The 22,270-nt window shown below is 46.3% G+C and overlaps 1 protein-coding gene across 1 annotated transcript in view; it reads right to left on the bottom strand.

The window, feature by feature from the left end:
- LOC132569102 (immunoglobulin superfamily member 2-like) overlaps positions 1 to 22,270 on the bottom strand; it is a 55,185-nt gene that overhangs the window by 14,655 nt on the left and 18,260 nt on the right. The window contains 2 exon segments of the mRNA XM_060235283.1: positions 19,248 to 19,661; positions 21,589 to 22,008. Coding sequence (XP_060091266.1) covers positions 19,248 to 19,661; positions 21,589 to 22,008 — 834 coding nt within the window.

The following is a 22,270-nucleotide window of genomic DNA, read 5'->3' on the forward strand; positions in this document are numbered from 1 at the left end:
AAACCACTGTTTGTTTGTTTGTTTTTTAAATTGAAAATTCCTTGTGGCATGGGGGAGGGAAGGGGCCATTGCAGGGGACTGTGGAAGGGAAATTGAGGAGGAATTTGCCATGTGGAAACCAAGCCCTGTTAACATTGTGATGCATTAACAGACACATTGGCAGTGGGGAAACCACAGAAACCTGTTCCCATGCTCCCTCACTGCATATGGCTAGCTTTGACTAATCACTTGCTTGTGGAGTGCTTTGATACTTCAAAAGCAGTGGGTCCTGCTTGTTTGATCTATTCTGTACTTTGTATCCATGCCAGCAAACATTTTGCTTGCACCAGTACTGCAGTGCTGAAGGACAGTGTATGTGTGGTGGGGAGAGACAAGAGACAAATAATAATAATAATAATAATAATAATAATAATAATAATAATAATAATAATAATAATAATAATAATAATAATAATAATAATAATAATAAATTTTTATTTGTATCCCGCCCTCCCCATCTCGGCAGGCTCAGGGCGGCTAACAACATTTCATAAAAACATACAATAATAGATAAAACCTTTAAATTTAACATTATAAAAACATTAAATTTAACAACATTAAAAACCAGCCAATACAGTTAAATAACTTGGTCTGACAGTGCTGATGGTGTTTGACGCTAGTTCTGCCAGTTTATACACAGCGGTATAGGTCTTTAGGGCCGCATTGGCGGATCCTTAATTAACAGCTTTCTTTAGCAGTCCGAGTATGCAAATTTAAAGAGGGTGGTCTTGCAGGCCCTGCGGAACTGATCGAGGTTCCGCAGGGCCCGCACCTCCTCAGGAAGTTGGTTCCAAAGGGCAGGGGCCGCGATTGAAAAGGCTCGTGCTCTAGTGTTCTGATGTTTGATCTCTTTCGGCCCAGGGATAGTCATTAGATTTTTCCCGGCTGACCTCAGTGCTCTCTGGGGTTCATATGGGGAAAGACGGTCCCTCAGGTAGACGGGTCCTCAGCCATATAAGGCTTTAAAGGTAGTGACTAACACTTTGTACTGGACCCGGTGTATAATCGGCAGCCAGTGCAGTTCCCGTAGCCCTAGCCGTATATGTTCCCATTTCGGGAGTCCCAACAACAGCCTGGCCGCCGCGTTCTGCACTAGCTGCAGCTTCCGGGTCCGGCACATAGGTAGCCCCAAGTAGAGGGCATTACAGTAGTCCAATCTTGAGGTGACCGTTGCGTGGATCACTGTTGCGAAGTCCCGGCGCTCAAGGAAAGGGGCCAACTGCCTTGCCCGCCTCAGATGGAAGAATGCTGACTTGGCAGTGGCTGCTATCTGGGCCTCCATCAATAATGAAGGCTCCAGTAAAACACCCAGGCTCTTTACCTGGCATGCTGCTTTCAATGGCGCACCATCGAAGGCCAGGAGAGCTATTTCCCCTCCCAGAGCGCCGCGACCCACACAAAGAACCTCTGTCTTCGCTGGATTCAGCTTCAGCCCACTCGGCCTAAGCCACGTCGCAACAGCCTGTAAAGCCCGGTCGAGATTCCCTGGGGCGGAGTCGGGCCGGCCGTCCATTAGTAGATAGAGCTGGGTGTCATCTGCATATTGATGGCAACCCAGCCCAAACCGCCAGGTAATCTGGGCAAGGGGGCGCATATAGATGTTGAACAACATCGGGGAGAGAACTGCTCCCTGAGGCACCCCACAATCCAGTGTGCGCCTCCGGGACCACTCACCCCCAATAGCCACCCTCTGTCCCCGACCCAGGAGAAAGGAGGAAAGCCATTGCAAGGCCAGCCCCTCAACCCCAATGTCGGCGAGGCGGCGCGTCAGTAGCTGATGGTCGACTGTATCAAATGCAGCCGACAGGTCTAACAGCATCAGCACTGCAACGCTGCCTCGATCCAGTTGCCGCTGGAGGTCATCCACTAAGGCGACCAACACCGTCTCCGTCCCATGGCCCGGCCGGAAGCCAGGCTGGCATGGGTCTAGGACAGAAGCGTCATCCAGAAACCTCTGTAGCTGCAACGCCACAGCCCTCTCAATAATTTTACCTAAAAACGGTAAATTGGACACCGGATGATAGTTCGCCAATTCGGCCGGGTCTGCTGTAGCTTTTTTCAGGAGAGGGCGGACCAAGGCCTCTTTCAGAGGTGTTGGAAAATGCCCCTCTAGGAGGGATCTGTTTATGATGTCCCGTAAAGGACATCTAAGCTCCCTCTGGCAAGATTTAATCAGCCAAGAGGGGCAAGGGTCCAGATCACATGTTGTCGGGCGAGCAGCGGAGAGGATTCTGTCGACTTCTTCCAGGCTGAGTGGGTCGAAGTGGTCCAGCACAAGCCCGAAGACAGGCACGGAGCCTCAATTTCACTCACTGTATCCAATGTGGTAGGCAGGTCTTGGCGGAGCAACGAGATTTTATCTGCAAAATATCTCGCAAATGCCTCACAGCCTATTTCTAATTCTCTAACATTTGGTTTGCCTTGTGGCAGTGTTACAAGGTCCCCAATTATTCTAAATAATTGTGCTGGGCGCGAGTTTGCAGATGCAATCTTGGTTGCAAAGTAATCTTTCTTTGCAGCCTTGACTGCCATCTCGTAAGACTTCATAAACGTTCTATAGGATGTTCTCATCGCTTCGTCCCGAGTATGCCTCCACTGCCTCTCTAGTCGTCTGAGCCCTTGTTTCAGCTGGTGCAACTCCAAGGTGTACCATGGGGCCAGCTTCATACGAGGGCGCAGAGGACGCCGGGGTGCAATTTCGTCGATAGCCCTGGACAGCTGGCCTTGCCAGATTTCCACCAGGTCATTGAGGGAATTGCCAGTGGGCCAGGGATCCCTCAGGGCCGTTTGGAACCGTTCTGGGTCCATCAGGCCCCGAGGGCGAGCCAAAATAGGCTCTCCGCCCATATAGGGTTGGGGCGGCGTCCCCATATGGGCCTTAAGGGCCAGGTGATCCGACCATGGAACCGCTTCTACGGCGATATCGTTCACCAAGATCCCGGACGCAAAGGCCCAAAGATCCCGGCCTGATGCGTGGGAGTCATGACAAATTGAGAGAGTCCCAGTGTCGCCATGGACGACACTAGGTCCATCGCCTGAGTGGAGGCCATGTCGTCAGCATGGACGTTGAAGTCACCCAGGACCATAAGCCTCGGGTACTCCAACGCCCAGCCCGCCACTGCCTCCAATAGTGATGGTAAGGTGTTGGCTGGTGCGTTAGGCGAACGGTACACCAGCCAAACTGCCAACCCCTCTCCAACATCCCACGCCAGACCGGCGCATTCAACCCCATCAATCTTTGGGTCCGGGAGAGCCCGAAAGGAGTAATCCTCCCGTATGAGTAGCGCTACCCCTCCCCCCCGCCCGCTAATCCGTGATTGGTGAAAGACCGAGTATCCCGGGGGGGACATCTGGGAGAGAGCTACTGTCTCCCCGTCCCTCACCCAGGTCTCGGTCACGCAAGCCAGGTCCGCGTTCTGCCGTAGCAGAAACTCCCTAAGGGTCGTGGTCTTATTATTTATGGACCTGGCGTTACATAACACCAATGACAGAGGCGAGCATTTCCTCTTGGCCCCACTACCTGCCACCGTTGGGATGGGAAGTAGACTGGAAGGTGGCCAAGCACCATTTTGTCTCTGTCTCCTTCCATTATATTTCTGTCTATTCCCACAGTCATATCTTCCCCTCCCCAGGAGCACTTGGATCCCTTGGCCGAACATCTGCACCAGCCCAAGATAAATTCACCGGTGTCGCTCCCCCCGATTTGTCTCCACCTGCCGTTCCAATTACCCCTTCTCACCAACCCCTCCGATTCCTGGCTGATAGACCCACTACTTATCTTAAATTAATTAATTTAGTTAGCCCTCCCAATCCTCTTTGCAATCAATTAGTTAAAAATTTCTGTAAGTTCGTTTATTCTCAGCCTTATTAATAAATAATCCCTCCCACCCCATCCTAATTAATAAGCTAAAAATGTATAAATATATTAATTCAGTCACTAATTGATTGATAAAGTAATCAAATAATTAATTAACAGTAATAATAATAGGTTCTATTAGTGAGCTAACCGTCATTCATCAGTGGGGTGTGAGTCCAATTATTTTGTTGGGTAATTATTGCACACTGCCCATAGGTGTTCTTCGTTGGTATAATGTTTGTTGGTTGAAATACCATATCTGGGCAGCATTTTCTAAGCAACATGTTCTGAAGTCAGTCAACCACACACAGACCACTCATCACACATAGCCAGGGCTTTTTTTTTGCAGAAAAAGCCTAGCAGGAACTCATTTGTATATTAAGCCACATCCTGATGTCACAATTGTTTCACACAGTGCTTTATGGTAGAAAAAGCCCAGCAGGGACTCATTTGCATATTAGGCCACACACCCTGATGCCAAGCCAGCTGGAACTGTATTCCTGTGCATTCCTGCTCACAGGGCTTTTTTTTGTAGCAGGCATATTAGGCCACACACTCCTGATATAGCCAATCCTCCTGGAGCTTACAGTAGGCCCTATACTAAGAGCCCTGTAAGCTCCAGGAGGATTGGCTACATCAGGGGTGTGTGGCCTAATATGCAAAGGAGTTCCTGCTACAAAAAAAGCCCTGCACGTAGCTCTGTCATTCTTTTTTCAACAGATTAACATTTTTTTGATGAATGCAGCCATTGTGGCAGCAATTTCAAGGAAAAGATGCAGGGCATAAGAAGGCCTTTAAGGTATGTAAAGGGCTCCTGTTCCACTTCCTTGCCAAAACCCACCACCCTAAAGATGTTTTTATCCTGAAAATGGGGTCCAGAAGTTTTCCCTAGTGAACTGTTTAGAAAAAGGAATTTAGGGCAGAAAAATGGCACGGAAGAAAAATGCATTCTTAATATATGAAATGTCCCTACCAGGCCATCCTAACTTTATAGGGTTCATTGGGTTGTCAAACATTTCCCTTTGCCACTTTGCCAATAAGCTAAAGCATTTCTTTTGGCCTGAAATTTTGGAAGAGGGTTACAGTCTTAGAGATGGTTTTCCAGCTGGATGAGGGAAACAAAGTTTGCATTTAATAGCCTATAAAACTGGGACCTTTCTCTGTTCTGCCCCAAATCTGGCATTTCTTTGGATCAGAGATAAAAGGCCAAAAAATAGCAGCTACCAGGATGAAAAACAACAAAGTTATTGCCAGAAATGTGCTTTCCTATTAAAATACTAGGAATCAAAGCAAACACCATGATGGTGAAATGAAATGAGAAAACAAGTTACCGTTGTGCTCTTAGTTTAATAGAAACTAATGCAATAACTATACAGCATTAAGACTAGACAATTTTTTTAAATTGAAAGTGATCCAAGATTTAGGGTTGCCAATCCCCAATTGGTGCAGGGGTTTCCCTGGTTTGGAGGCTCTCCCCCAGCTTCAGAGTTATCAGAAAGTGGATCAAAGGATGTCTACTGAGCATTCCACTATACCCTAAGGAGACTGGTTCTCATAGGGTATAATGGAGAATCAATCCATGGGTATCTGGGGCTTTGGGAGCTTTTTTTTTGAGATAGAAGCACCTAATTTTCAGCAAAGCATCTGGTGTCTCTCCTCAAAAAAACCCTCCAATTTTCAAAAAGGATGGACCAGGGGGTCTGATTCTCTGAGCCGCAAAAGAAGGTGCCTCATCCTCTATTATTTCCAATGGAAGGAAGGCATTTTAAAGGAACAGTCTCTTTAAATGTGATAGTCAGAACTCCCTTCAGAGTTCAATCATGCTTATCACAACTTTGCTCCTGGCTTCACCCCAAAGTCTCCTGGCTCCACCCCCAAAGTCCCCAGATATTTCCTGAGTCAGACTTGGCAACCCTAGGTTTCTGAATTCCAAGGAATGTGAATTCTGCTACATGTTAATTTGTTGTTTGCTGCTTACATTCATTGGTATAAACTAGGTCATCACACTCTCACATGAGTGCCAAAAACAGCTCTAGAAACATCATTTTATTCAAGGCTAGAAGGGGAAAATATTGAATGCCTCCTTTTCAGCTCAGAAGCCTTTAACAGCCAGGATGTTGGCTCTTCTACACATTCAAAGCACATCAACTGTCCCATGCTCCTTTCACACTTAACAAGCCTGAAACAGAAATCTCACCTTTATTTAGTTTTGGGCATGTTAAGTATCCAAACCAGTAGTAAAGCAACTAAAGATTCTTGACTGTATAAAAAGAATAGGGCTTCCACATTACACCAGAGATTTTTGGGGGTGAATCTTAGACTAGCGTTGCCAGGTCTGTGTTGAAAAATACCTGGAGGATTTGGGGATGGATCAAGGAGGGGGGGGGGGGGTTGAGGAGGGAGGGGCCTCAGCAGGGTACAATGCCACAGATTCCACCCTTCAAAGCAGCCATTTTCTCCAGGGGAGCTGATCTTTGCCAGATGGAGATCAACTGTAAAAGCAGGAGATCTCCAGGCCCCACCTTTAAGCTAGCAACCCTAGAAGGCAAAATAATGACATCACATCCAGTTTATGCTAGAAGTGACATTTCAAGGATTCCAATCAGGTACATCCCCCCTCCCCCCGCCTACTCACTATCTTCTGCCAGGTGCCAACACTGGGCTGGTAACCCTAGAACAGGAAGAGGCCCAGGGAGAGTGAGAAAGGAGGACTACGAAGCAAATAAAGCAACCAAGATGTTGTCATTGCTATCATTATTGTCTCCCTCTTGGCTGAAAAATATGCCTTCTCTGAGCTAGGGTTGCCAGCCTCCAGGTGGGCCCTGGAGATCTCCTGCTTTTACAACTGATCTCCAGCTGGCAGAGATCAACTCGCCTGGAGAAAATGGCTGCTTTGAAGGGTGGACTCTATGGCGTTGTACCATGCTGAGCAACTAATTCTGGTTAGTCTACCAGGCATAGCTAACAAATCCTGGTTTGTTTGTGTAAGTAATGTTCTTAGACCACAAAAACAAGGAATAGCTCACAACAACTCGAATATGAACAGCAATCAAACACTGGCATAGCAGTCAGTAAGTCTTGTTCCAAAATTAAGGTTGTGTGATCAAGTCTACAAACCAGCAGTTCCCTAACACTATTAAATATAGAGGAATGCCTCTGATTTCTATCACTACATCTCCCCCTTAACTATTTAAAATAAAATAAAATAATGCATAAAGTAAATCAGAATATTGAAAATAAATATCTGTAAAAATTACCTTCAGTAATTAATATTCTAAATTACACTGTAATCATTGCACACCAACATCTATTTAGAAATCATTGTGGATCTTTAGTCTTTCCAGTCAAACGCTTGAATATTAATTTATTATTAATATTTCTATATTAGTTTATTATGAATGTTAAATGGATCCTCCTATTAAAAGTCACATTCCTGACAACTGCATATTTAGAACAAAGTTTAAGTCCAGTGACACCTTTTCAGTAGCAGAACTTTAAGACCAAGAAAGTTTTATTCAAGGTATGAGCTTTCATGTGCATTCACACTTCCTCAGATACAACCCTTTGGCATAGAGTTTAACATGTTTGGACATTGTTGGCATTTAATGTCATACACAATGTTAGAAGAAGAATTTTTCTTGTGCTTAGACAGCCCCTGCCCAATCTCAAACAACTCCTCACCCACAATAATGCAACATCTAATTTGAACATGGACACTGGTAGCAGAGCTAGCAATAAACTCAGATGCCAACTGTGCTGCCACAACCTTGTTACTTGTGAGGAAGGCATTTTTATTTTGGAAGACTTACTTTAAGTTCAGGGCATAGACAACACCTCCAGCCAAATTCTGATATTTTGCCTGTGCCTTCGCAGTCTGAGGCCCTACTGATCTGAAGAGCTTTGCCTAGAGATAAATCTTACTTAAGCTGCAGCCAGTCTCTGAGCACATTATCTCTGTTACCGCAGACAACTTGGTCAGAGATTTTCTCAAGTATACAAAACCATGATTTTTACAGAGCAACCTCAGTTTTTTCATGCATTGATCCATAATCTGATCTGACTTTTGCATACACATGTCTTTCAAAAACATGTCTTTCAAAAGCTTCATTCGTCCTAAACATATTCTTCAAAATCATCTATTATTGCTTTTAGTTTCATATTCTCACCTTTAGCAAACCCAGAATTATAATAAAATGTCAAAATCATCTATCTGCTTTTAGTTTTATATTTTCACCTTTAGCAAACCCAAAATTATAACAAAATGTCCAAAGTTTCCTGACTAGTAGCATGCAGAAAAGTGAAGAATTTTATTTTATCAGTTTTCTTCCCTGCTTCTATAGCTACCAAGTTGAGTTCCAATTAGCTGAAATATCTCCTGTAAATTTCAGACATAACGGTTGCTGGATGTCCATATTTTCTCAAGACCCTGTAGTTTAGCAGTATTTACATTGCTTTCTTGCTTTCTTTGGTAGTGGCTCTCACAGCTCTTGTCTTACAGTTCTAATATCATGTTTCTAGGCCCACAGATATACAAGACTAAGAAATAACTTTAAACAACTTCAGTATCAATAGCAATTAAACATCTTGTACAATCCGATAATCTAGGGTTGCCAGCCCAGCTCTAAGTTGCAGCAGAACCGTTTTGTGGGTGCAGACTTCAAAATGGCATTGCACAGCACTGCAAGATCACTTTTTGGAAGTTACAGCAACACTCTAGTAATTTTCTAGTCTGTATGGTTTTTACAAAGTGTGGTTAATAAACCACCAACTCACACTGGGTTTGGTACCCAACAAGAAACCCTGGTTTGTTAGACCAGCAGTATTTAGGATGTCACAACTGAGATTTGAGCCGTTGTGACATCTGAATGCAATATCTGCATGTGCCTGCCTATTTCCCCCTTCCTTATACATCCTCCTCCTCCTCCTCATGTTAATACTCATTCACTATTCCACTTTGGTTTAATTTCACCATTTATCCTGAATTCTAACTTTAAAAAGGCTTAGAAAACATCACTGCCAAGTTAAAAGCAGTCAGGAAATAGGTAGTGAAATAGAAATGAAAAATGTTTGGTGTGTGTGTGGTTTTTTACAGGGTTGGTACATCAATGCTAAGCAACAAAAAAATTCTAGGGTTCTTTTTGTAGCCAGAATTACAGGTAGTTGTTGGAAAGTCTGAGGATGCTGTTGCTGCAAAATTCAACCTGAGTTGCACATAGAGTTGCCAAATCTGTGTTGGAAAATACGTGGAGACTTTGGGAGGAGCTGGGAGAGGGTAGGGTTTGGGGAGGGAACTCAGCATGGTACAATGCCATAGAACCCACCCTTTAAAGCAGCCATTTTTTCCAAGGGATCTGATCTCTGCCAGCTGGAGATCAGTTGTAAAAGCGGGAGATCTCCAGGCCCCACCTGGAGGCTGGCAACCCTAGCACAGCAAGTGCCTCCTTCCTTTACCAAGAGGTGTTTTGCAAGCACACAGACGGGACTTAGAGAAAAGGCTACAACAGTGCCCAGTTGGGAAGGAAAGGAAAAGAAAGGAAAGGTCCCCTGTGCAAGCACCAGTCGTTTCCGACTCTGGGGTGACGTTGCTTTCACAGTGTTTTCACAGCAGACTTTTAATGGGGTGGTTTGCCATTGCCTTTCCCAGTCATCTACACTTTCCCCGCAGCAAGCTGGGGAAACTGACACCATTATTCTTGTTAGACCACAGAACAGCATGCACATTTTTTTCATCAGAAGCTATCTATTAGAAAAGCTGCTGCAGTCTTCCCAAAGCCAGTCTTGCTCAGGAAACCAAAGCTGTAGCTTTTAAGTTTTCCGTCACCCATGGTAGCTTTGCTAAGGAGAGATGATGCTAAATGAGAAAACAGAACCCACTTCAATTTAATTAACTGAGCACAATCACCAAGCTTCCTCTTTTTCTTTGAACCCTAACTGCTGACAGTACACTCTGTTCTCTCTGTGGCAGCATCTGAAGCATGCAAAAGAACCCAGTGGCTGCAAATGGTATGCACAGACAGACAGACACCGAGTTTTGCAAAAACCACTGTCTACCTGTGGTGGGCTGTAAAACCTCCCAGTATGAATCATGTCAGAAATGTCCAGAGCCCTTCTTCATCTTCACAACACACGTTAAAGGAAGTATGGTTGTGTCAGCTTCCTCTATAGAGTTAGGCTATTGTCTATTTTGCAAGGAGACTTTCAGGGAAGGTTGGGGCAAGAACAATCTTTTTAGTATATCATTTGCTGTTGATTTCCAAGGGCTTAACTATACTTACATCTGAGGGCTTAACTATACTTGCATCTTAAAAAGCTCCCAACTTGCTTTTGTATTTATTGATGTTATAACCCTTCAGCATTTGAAGCACTGTACAGCTTTCCCCCCCACAACCTACACTGTTTAGCCATGGACTGGGGCAGAGGGGGGGAGACTGCCAAAAGAGGGTCCCTGTCTTTTATCTCTTTCACAGTGAGCAATAGCAAGGGGGGTTGTGGATAATATGGCAAAAGGGGTAATCTCCTGTCACAAGCAGGAGACCAGGGCCTTCTGCTGGCTGCCACTGCTCTGGTATGGGTCAATCTGGGGGGCCCATAGCACCCACCCAACCTCTGTGTCTTCCTTCTCTGTGATCTAAGAGACATGAGGACTAACAAGCAGTTATAACAATAATAATTTTATTTATTTATTTTTGTTAATTTATATTTCACCCTTTTCCTCAAGTGGGCTCAGGGCGGATAATAACAAAAGTTAAAACAATTTAAAACTATAAGCTAAAACCGTAAAATACAATAAAACAAATAACACATATGTCACAGTTGGTGGTTTCCATTGGGGGCATTCTATATATCAGTACAGCAGTTGGCCCAGAGATAGAATAATAAATTAAGGTAAAATAAAATAGCATCATGACAGGCAAGGGAGTGCTCAAGAATAACCAAGTGAATTTTGATTATTAGTGCAACAGTGAAAGGTAGAAACAGTAAAGGTGAAACAAAGAAATAACAGCCCTGATGGGACTAACGAAACATTCCCTTCCTCTAATGCCAACAGACTTACCACCCCTTAAAAGACGACTGCAGCCTCTCCAGAAAGAACACTTTCCGCTCTCTAGCTTGGCCTTTTATTTCCTTTCTTCCAGGTCCCACTCTTCTGGTCGACATTGTTCCTCCAAAACTGCTGCCTACCCAATCAGAGGGACAGAAGGGACCTTGGGAAATGTAGTTTCTGTAGCTACTCTAACACAGGCTTCTCTGGAGCCTGTAGGCCTTATGTTGTGTCTTGCGTTTCAGTACTGAAGTTACAACACAGCGAACGCTACAGAGGTGACCAGTGGAAGTCCACTGGTCCCCGGACGTAGCTCACAAATACGCTCCGCCAATCAAGATCTGTGGCGGGAAGTTTAACTGGCCAGGATTGGACCTGGCCAGACTGTGGGTTGTTCCGGGGTATGTATATAATCGGGACCCGGCCCGCGTTTGTTTGCTTTTGTGATGCACTCGCTAATAAAGCATGTTGCCTTCAACTCGTCGCTCAATACATTACAGTGGCGACGAGGATGGGATTCTAGCCAGGTAACTCCCCAAGCGGGACTTCACTGACCTGGCCAGAGACGAGGAAGGCACGCAGTCTAGGGAGACTGAAGCGCCCGCCACCATCGCCATGGGATGACGGGCCACCTTGTGGGACGACGGGCCACCTTGCAGAGTTCGACCCCGCCAATCCCGATAGGTGGGAGACCTACACGGAGCGGGTCAACTGCTACCTACGAGCGAACATGATTACAGACGACAGCCGTAAGATAGACGTGCTCCTGAGTGTCTGCGGGGAAGCCACATTCGAGATCACAAAGAGTCTCTTGGCCCCCGCAAAGATCACGGAGAAAACGTACGAGGAGATAGTCAAACTCCTGACCGGGCACTTCTTGCCCCAGCCATCCATCATCGCCCGCCAATTTCTCTTCCACAAGAGGGATCAAGGGGCGGGAGAGATGGCCGCTGTCTACCTGGCCACCCCCTGCCAAATTGTGGGGAACTGCAGCTTTGACAAGCTGGATGAAGCCCTGAGGGATTGATTCGTCTGGGGCCTCCGAGACGAAAGACTGCAGCAAAAACTCTTTGCAAAGGAGGAGCTCACCCTCCAACTCGCCTTCAACAAAGCCACCGTGTTCAAAAGAGCAACCAAAGCTTACCACAACCCGCGAGCGGAAGCCGTCCAGCAGGAGGAAATGGCACCGGGCAACCCAGAGGAGGAGGAGGCAAACCAGCTCCGTCGCCAACCAGGAATGGGGTTGAGAGTTCCCACTCGGCCACGAGCGACCAAGAGACCAGCCAACACCAACTGCGCCAGCTGTGGGGATCCACATGAGAGACTGGACTGCCCCTATCGCAATTTGGACTGCAGGAACTGTGGAAGAGTGGGCCACATAGCGCGGGCTTGCTGGGTCAAGGCCACCCGCAGACGCCAGTCCACCAACCACGACTCGACCTATGCCTACTCGACCGCATCGACTAGCCTGCAGGTGATGAACTCGCCCCTCACCACCCCTGATAAGGTCAGGGTGCCGGTCCTAATCGAGGACACTCCATGTCTAATGGAGCTGGACTCGGACTCCTCCATCTCCATAATTTCGGAGGAGTCTCTAAGAAAACTTTGCCCCCATGGCCGGCCCAGGCTGCAACCGGCTGATTTCATACTGAGGGACTTCCAAAAAAAACCCCGTACAAATACGCTCCACCAATCAAGATCTGTGGCAGGAAGTTTAACTGTCCAGGATTGGACCTGGCCAGACTGTGGGTTGTTCCGGGGTATGTATATAATCGGGCCCCGCCCCGCGTTTGTTTGCTTTTGTGATGTACTCGCTAATAAAGCATGTTGCCTTCAACATGTCTCGTCACTCAGTACATTACACCTTACTGGGCCTAGGATCATGATAATTCCAATAAAAGTTCCTCTAGTAACTCCCATGAGAATCCTGTCCCATACCTGGTTGTTAGCCTATAGTAACTCCATGATTCCATAAGATTGCCAGGTCCCCCATAGCCACCAGGGGAGTTAGGGTGGTAGGGTTGTCAGATCCAGCATGGGAAAGTCCTGGAGATTTGGGGATAGAGCCTAGGGGCAGGTGCCTCACTGGGCTACAATGCCAGAGTTTACCCTCCAAAGGAGGAGTATTGAACTCATTTGTTACAAGGGCCAAATGATCTGACATAAACAGGACTTTGTGGGGTTCAGCCATCCGTGTTGTAAAATATAATGCCAGGTAGCAGAGTTATAAACTTTGTAAAGGACACAGACAAACACAATTAAAAAAAAAAACTTAAAATACAAAACATGCTTAAAACTCTTTCACTATTTTTTTTAATGGAAAGGTGGGGAATAGTGGAATTTGGTAATGCAATTTTTAAAATAAAACATTAAGATGTAACTGGGATGTACCCTGCTGCTGAAACTGTTGTTTTACCCAACAGATATTTTGATGTCAAAGTATTTATTGATTATCTAAAGCAATGTTGTATACTCAGTTTCTAGCCTGTTTTTTTTCCAACTGCATTACTTTATTTGTCACTTCAGATCCTTCAGAAAGAGATATAATATCAAAATCCTTCAGCCAAAGAATCTCATAAAGCAATCTTTCTGGGTTTTTTAAAAAATAAACATGGTTTACAACCATGTATGTCTTACTGCTGGCCTAGGGAACCCAGAGTGAAGTATAAATACTTTTATAAAAAAATAATTCCACACCACCTGAGTTTTCCCCCTTATGTTCCATCACAGTTTCTAAGATAAACATTTTAATGCATGTGCAAAACTCTTCTCAATTGCGTTCCTTTTGCATTTCCATCTTCTGGCCTCATACACTAGACTTCTTGGGGGTTGCATGTTTTGGCAGCTCTATATTTTTATGACAGTCATATGGCTCCATAGGTTTTTTGCAGATGCATAAATAGTTGGTTTCACTGTTGTGTGTATGTGCTTCACTCTCAAGGATGCAGGGGATTTTACACAGAAGGGAATGTCACAAGAACACAGATTGTTTGCCACCAAAAGTTTAAAATATTTCCAGAGCTCTCTTGGTACAAAAAAAGCCAAAGATGTCAGCAGATACTCTGAGAACAAATTCTCTTTATTCATGTAAATTGCTCTTCAAAAACATAGCAGGTTTGAGAGCAATTACCAGAATTTTGGGATCAAGATCTTGAAGTGATGGAATTGGAAGTATTTGTCTTGAATTGAGCTTTTCCTCCAACTGTCGGTAATCTAGTCTTGACTGGTTGTAATGTACTGATATTGGAGACGTTCAGATGGCAACATGCTTTATTAGTGAGAACATCACAAAGACCACATGGTGGGGCTGGGTCCCCTGTTATATACATTTCCCAGAACAACCTTCTTCCTGTCAGGTCCAATCCTGGCCAGTTAAACTTCCCACCACTGATCGCCATAGGCGGGCTGCGTTCGTCCCTTCCAGGAACCACCCACAGATGCACTGTGCTGTACTTCCCGGAACGAACGCCAGACACAACACTCCTCCCCCCCCCCCCCAGTTCAAGATACATAGTCTTTCAAATAAGCAGGCAGCCGCTGCTCTCTGAGCGACTGCCGAGGTTCAATCTGGGGAGCTGGGGCTGCTGCCTGGGGTTCTGTAACTGCTGGTTCCTCGCTTTGGGCTGTGGTTGGCAGAGCGTTGTCTCAATCCTGCAGAGGTATATCCCCCGCCCTGTATGACTTCTCCACCAGCGACCCTGGTGAGCTCAGCAGGGTTGCTTCTTGCGGTGGCCCTGTGCTCTCCCCATTCCCCACTCCCCCTGGCCCTGCCAGTTTCTCCGTCAGGGTGTGGCGGCGGAGTTGGTCTATGTGTCTGCGGAAGAGCTGCCTCCCTTCCGATGAGACCTCATACGAGCGGGACCCGGTGAACCGCAGCACCCAAGCTGGTATCCACTTTGGCCCACTCGCAAAGTTCTTGGCATAGACCGGATCCCCTGGAAAGAATCCCTAGTGGCCTCCCTGGTCTCAGGGGAGCTGCGGAGGTCTGGGGCCCAGTTGGGGTGTAACCTATTTAGCCAGGTGGTTAACCACATGCCCATGAGTAACTCGGTAGCCAAATTGGGGTTGATCCTGTTCCCAAACAGGAAGGCAGACAGTCGGTGGTCCCAATCTCCTTAGACTATGTGACCCAGGGCCTCCTTGGTTGTGTGAACCATGTGCTCCGCGTGGCCGGGTGAAAGGGAGCGGACTGTATGTGGTGGATGAGGTACCTATTCAGAAATTCCTGGAACTCCCAGGAGGTAAACGTGGTGCTGTTGTCCGTCACTATGGTGTCAGGGATTCTGTGGGTGCAAAAAACCCTCCATAAGGCTCTGACTGCGGCCGCGGTGGAGGTGGAAGTGATTGGGATGACCTCCAGCCACTTTGTGTAAGCATCCACCAAGATTAGGGGGAGGGATGGTGGCTCAGTGGCAGAGCATCTGCTTGGTAAACAGAAGGTCCCAGGTTCAATCCCCGGCATCTCCAACTAAAAAGGGTCCAGGCAAGTAGGCATGAAAAACCTCAGCTGGAGACCCTGGAGAGCCACTGCCAGTCTGAGGAGACAATACTGACTTTGATGGACCAAGAGTCTGATTCAGTATAAGGCAGCTTCATATGTTCATATAAAGAATATTTGCCCCTGGTATGGCTCCGCAAAGTCTAAGTGTAGCCAGGACCACGGCACCTGATTGGATTCCCAGAGGTGAACAGGGGCGCAGGGCAGATTTGGCCGGGACTCTTGGCAGGTCAGGCACCTCCTAACCCACCCCTCAAGGCGGCTGAGGGCATCTGCATGGCCCATTGCCTTGCCAGGGCGGTAGACGATGTTGTAGGTGTATGAGTTAAGGAACTCATTCCACCGCAGGACCCACTGCGACAGGATCTGTGGTGTCTGGCGGTCTGGGGTGAGTACGCCGAGCAATGGCTTGTGGTCTGTGGCAATTGCGAAGCGCCTACCATACAGGTAATCATTGAATTTGTATACACCTACCACAATTGCCAATGCATTTTTGTCTATTTGGGCGTAGTTACGCTCAGCCTGGGTCAAAGTGTGAGAGTAATAGGCCACGGGCACCTCTCTGCTGTCTGGGAGTTGGTGGCTCAGGACAGCACCCACTCCGTAAGGGGAAGCATCACATGCTAAAATCACGGGGAGGGACTCATCAAAATGGTGAAGTACCTCATTTGAAACCATTTGAAACCATTTGACCGCCTGGAAGGCTGCGGCCTACTTTTCCCCCCAGACCCATGGGTTGCCCATGGGGTTCATGTAGGGGTTCGGCCAGGGCTGCTTTGTGGGGCAAGAATGAGTGGTAAAAGTTCAGGAGACCCAAAAAACTCTGTAGCTCCGCCCTGCAAGTGGGGGCCGGGGCCTGTACTATCGCCCTGGTCTTGGCCGTTGGGTGAATTCCCGCGGCGTCCACTGCAAACCTCAGGAACTCCACCCTTAGCACCCCAAGCGAGCACTTCTCCCACTTCACCTTGAGACCCACATTCTGGAAACGGCGGAGCATCTCCCGAAGGCGGCAGCAGAACTCGTTGCCGTTGGGTACCACTATCAAAACGTCATCGAAAAAGGGTTGTACTTCGGGAATTCTTTTAAAGAGAGAGTCCATTAAGCTTTGGAAAATTCCCGGAGCCACACTGACCCCAAATTGTAGCCTCTGCACCTTGAAAGCCCCCCGGTGCGTAACGATGGTCTGAGCCTCAGCTGTTTGCTCATCCACCGGAAGTTGTTGGTATGCTTGGGCCAAATCCAGCTTCCCAAAAATCTGGAACCAGCCAGGGAGGCGAGGACATGGCTAACCACCGGGATGGGGTATGGGTGGTCCTGTAGTGCTTTATTAATTGTGCATTTGTAGTCTGCACAGATGCGCATGTCCCCGTTCGGCTTGACTGGGGTGACAATAGGGGTTTCTCAAGTGGCGTGGGAGATGGGCTCTAGCACCTCCTGGGCCATGAGGCGGTCCAGTTCGGCTGGTGTGCATCTGTTCAAAGGCAGTTGCCTGTTGGAGCGCTTTCACGAGGTCGATGTCTTTGTCCTCCTATGCTAACAATTTTTGGCGCATTTTCTCCTCCCGGATACCAACCGCGAAATGGTCCAGCAGGATCTCTTCCAGCTGCCCAGTGAAATCGCATCTCAGGGTTAATCCACGGAGCTCTGCAAGATACTCAGCAGCAGACGCAGCTTGTCTCTGCTGTCTCATGTAGAACGCATGCCTGCGTGTGAGACAGGACAGCTGTGGCACCATGTGGTTCGCCATCGCCTTGACTAGCTGGTTGTAGGCTGCCCTTGTGAGGGTGGTCGGCGCAATGAGTCGCTTCATCAGCTGGATGGTCTCCACCCCGCACGAACTCAGGAGAAGCGCCTTCTTCTCTGTCACTGCCTCCATTTTGTGCAGCTCTATGTAGTAGTTGATCTGGTCCACCCATGATTCCCATAAGTCGGGCCGGGTGACGTTGAATGCCGGTAGGGTTTGCCCAGGAGCAGTAGCCATGACCTCAGCTGCGGGAGCACTAGAGCTCGGATTGCAGGGTTTGTGGGCGGCTGGAGGCTGCTCTCTGCTCACCGGTATCCCACCTTCGTCACCAGTGTAATGTAGTGATATTGGAGATGTTCAGATGGCAACATGCTTTACTAGCGAGTACATCACAAAGATCACATGGCAGGGCCGGGTCCCCTGTTATATACATTTCCTGGAACAACCTTCTTCCTGGTCGGGTCCAGTTAAACTGCCCACCACTGATCATTATAGGTGGGCTGCATTCGTCCCTTCCAGGCACCGCCCACAGGTGCACTGTGCTGTACTTTCCAGGACGAATGCCAGACACAACACTGTGCCTCTTGGTTCACACATATAACACAGAAATCATGGTCTGTTTTCACTATGGTAGGTATAATCACAGCTGAGCTTGCAGATTCTGGATTGAAATCCTGGTTTGCCTCAACAAATGCTGGTTTCATCATCTCCCCCCCCACCCCACCATTTCTGTCATCTCACCATGGAGACCCATGCTGGTATCTTGGTTTCTACTGCACATGAGAGGAACTAGGAACATTCCAAGAATAAGTTTTTCTTAATACATCATATAGAGCCATAGTTAAGACTAACCGTGGTTAAACCAGTTTAAAGCATATTTTGGGGTCTTTGGTACAATAACTAATCATAGTTAGTGGAGAGGTCACAGTCATAGTTTAGTTTAATTAAACCACAGTTTTGTATGATGGCTGACGTAAGCCTATATCATTTATTCATTCAGTTTGAATATCTAGAGAATGCATAGAAAATCATGTTCAGTGTCTGCCCTATAGTTGTGGAATGCCATTTTCCTGGAGTCTCTAGCCTTTGTCCTGATTCTGTGCTTCTTTTCCCGTGGCTCTTCTGCCCAATTTTGTGCATGCTGCCATGGGGCCACAACTTGCCCCATGTCTTTCCCAAGCTCCCTCCACAGTTTCACGATGCTCTGAAAACCAGGATCCTGAAACAGCGAAGGGAACTTGGGAAAGAGGCGGAGCAAGCTGCAGCTCCTGGGCAGTGTGTGCAAAACTGGGCAGAAGAGCTGTGAGCAAAAAGAGCATGAGACTGGGCAAAGGCTGGTGAGGAATCAGTCTCTTTTGTTGTTTGGGTTGGGGGCTTAATGCTTAATGTGAAACTGATGGGATTTGATTTTTGTGCCATCATGTGTTTGCTCATTTAACACATCTTGGTTTTGGTGTTGCATGAATTTGTTTTATTTATTTAGATTGTACAACCTGTTTCCATGGTATAAATCTATAATTTATTATTTCAACACAGCTCTGGACAAACTAAATAAAGACAATGTGACTAACCTGAAGACTCACAGTAAGCTTCATGAACAAACAGGGATTTGAACACCAGTCTTCCATATTTCAGCCCATCATTCCATCCAGTACAATTTGGGATTAGGGTGGTTTAATTGTAAATGAACAGGAGTTGTTTTGTATAAAAATAGGTGGCGGAGCTCATCCAGGGATTGTTATGCAGCTGCACCTACTATTCAATGGACAAGGAGGTGGAACTCTCAGAAGAAAGAGGTGGAACTCTCAGAAAGGATCAGGAGCTTTGCTCCTGTGAGCTCCCACTGAATCTGAGGCCTGTAAATGAATATAATAATTTTGAGCACAGCCTTTAGATTACTGGTCAGATGTTGAAGATGCTAGGGAAGCTTACCTGTTTGCTTGGAATGCTACAGCCATACTATCAGTGATCTTAATTCAGGGAGGAGTGAGAGAGGATTCTCAGAAGCCAGATGCATATCCTTTGGCAAAAGAAAGTATCAACCAAGTTATTGGCTTCACACACCTACCTGGTTGGGTGACTTTTATTTCAACAGGATTAGAGGATACCACTGCAGCTGCTGCTATACCCAAATTGCTGGCTTCCTGAACATTTCTCCAGACTTCTACTTCACACTTAAATATCCCTGCATCTTGCCATGTTGCACCATGGATTAGGAGCTGGGATAAAGAGGAGGATTTAGTAATCTTCATTTTCTTCTGAAAGTGAGGAAGTGCTGATCCCCATTCAATGGTGCCTCCTGCTGTGATTTTCACCACTTTCTGATAACCAGTCAGGGTTGAACTCGGATGGAATTGCCAAATGATGGATACTGGCACTCTTTTGGTGCTGTGGTTAACTGACACCCGACAGTACAGTTCAAAATCTTCATGCAGCATTACATTTGCTCTTCTGCTGATCAGTACAGCTTTCAAATTCATCCCTGTTATTGAGGAGAAAATTCATTTGTACTGTTAACATCAGATAGTCCTTGTCAGTAGCTCTTGAAATCTGCCACCAAGCATATGTTCCCATGGATTTTTCTTCCTTTATTTTTAAATGAGCCCTAGGCTAACTGAATTTCCCCATGGTTTGTCATCATCACATTTATTTTTTAGTTAACTTTTTAATCCTGTCCTCCTACAAAGAGCTGAACAAAGTTCTCTCTTTCCCCACTTTACATTCATAAGAGCTGGTTAGGCTAAAAACAGGCTGGCCCAAGATTACCCAGTGAGTCTCATGGCTAAGTGGGGATTTAAACCTGGATTCTTCTGCCCCTAAACCTACAGCACACTGGTTCCCATTCTTAATTTGAGATATACTCAGTTTCCTACCTTAGGCTTCTACTTACCTAGTAAGCTATCCTTAGCTACTACTTATTACAGGTCTCTATACGAGTTAGGGAAAAGAGGTAACAAGATCAGAGTAATCGCCACTGAATCACTTCCATCCTCTTGAACTTTGCTCTTGCTCAGCAGGATTATTTCTGAGTCACAAGCAATGTCTCAAATCAATCACAAAATAACTCAGGTTAACTGGAGTAGCATATTCAGGAGAACAGCAGTTACAGATAGGGAAGGTATATAGCCCTGACCTGGACGGCCCAGGCTATTCTGAACTTGTCAGAGCTCAGAAGCTAAGCAAGGTTGGCCTGGTTGGAACCTGGAGGGGAGACTACCAAGGAAGTCCAGGATTGTATACATAGGCAGGCCATGGCAAGCCGCCTCTTGCCTTGAAAACCTACAAGTCACCATTTGATAGCACTTTACACCACCTTCTGGAACACATTGGCTGGTTTCACACTATGAAATTGACACAATTTTATCCCATTCAGAAAAAAAACACTAAAATTTGAACCATTTCTGGGTTATCAGACAGCTCCTGCTGAAGTGGCAGGATCCCGGCAGCGGTCTGTGGTTGCCCATTCACACTGCTAGCCCAGCTCAACCACGGACCCACTGTGGAAAGGGTTGTCTCTTTTAAAAAGGCCCCCGTGTGCATGCTCAATTGGAGAAGCACACAAGCACTCCTCAGAGAGGGGTTAGTGGGAAACTCCACCCTCCGACTGTGCTGGAAACGGCTTGACATGATCACACAGCTCTTCTGCTTATGAGTCACCCCAGGGCATTCAGACAGCAGCCGATTATGCAACCTACATTCGATTCAGGGGGATGCTACTGGGAAAACCCAGGTAGCTTTTTAATGCAGATAGGAGGCGTCTGGAGATGGGTGCAGCTCGGAGGGCAGATGTGCTCGTGTGATGGTGCACTTTTAATCCAAATGGGAGGCAGGGCTAGGTCGGGGCAAATCTGTGTGAAACCACCCATTGTCTGTGTTGTGACTGGTATTGAGTAATTCACAATAGTTGAGAGCAGGGGTCATTTTGTATAAAAAGAGGTGCCAGAGCTCATTAGCATAACTCATTTAAAATGCTTTTTGAATTACAATTGTCATAATAAAACCTTATTCCTATCATACTTTTTTCAATTACTTTTTCCTATGTGGCCATAGTGGCATGATGAAGATTTCCATCTATCTGCTTTAGATGTTTTGGTTATTTTCTCATTTTTTGGGAGGGGGGATATTAGAAAGTTTGTCAAATCTTAGAGTTCAGCAAAATTCTCACAGGGGATTTGAACAATGGAACCCAGAAGCAAGTATTGGGGGGAGGGGGGGGGGAGAGAAAGAAAAGGCACAATAAAATCTTGAGGTTCTGGAGCTCTCCTGAGGCCTAGCTGAGAGTGAGACAGCCTTGTAGTCAGACAAAAGCAGAGCAGCTACATTTTGACACGAGGACTAAGGAAAGACATTCAGCCATTATATGTCTTAGCCAGGAGAGTATGGAATTCAAAATGGAAGAATTAACATACCCAGTGATTCAACGTTGGCTGAGATTTCCTGAATGTGTACCCAGTTTCTGCCTCTGAACCACTCTGTCACTTCACAGTGATAAAGCCCTGAATCATCTGTAGCTAAAGTGTTGTAGATGGTCAAGGTAAATGTAGAGGAGTTCATCTTTTCTAATCTGAGGTCACCACGAGCACTGCGCTCCAAGTAAGAAGTTCCAATCTTTAACATGCCATCTTGATCCATGCTGGCTATGAGCACTGGAGGGCTTTTGTTCCTTGAGATATACCACCATTTCACAGACAGAGAATTTTCAGCCACACTTGCTTTACAGTAGAAGATCAAAGCTTCTCCTTCCATTATTCGTTCTTCATTTATCCACAGAACCAATTTCAAGACACTTTCTATGAACAATAGATGTCAGGTTAAGCAGACAAGTAAATCTGAATTAAAGGGAAATAAGATACAGAACTGGCTTGCGTTCTGGCACTATCTATTAGCTAAGAGGTCCTCTCTTTTTCACTGGCATACTCAGTGAGGAGTGATAAGATTTTCCTGAGCAGCATGTTCACACATCATTTTCCTTTGGCAGAGAATGAGATCATTCATTGTATTTTGTTAAGACTGGCATCACTAAACTGCTTTAATCAAGAAATCTATGGTTCCCTACAATCTGCACCTCTCTTTTTGGCTTCAAGGGGGTTC

This window comes from Heteronotia binoei, chromosome 3 (assembly GCF_032191835.1).
Source record: "Heteronotia binoei isolate CCM8104 ecotype False Entrance Well chromosome 3, APGP_CSIRO_Hbin_v1, whole genome shotgun sequence".
Taxonomy (NCBI): domain Eukaryota; kingdom Metazoa; phylum Chordata; class Lepidosauria; order Squamata; family Gekkonidae; genus Heteronotia; species Heteronotia binoei.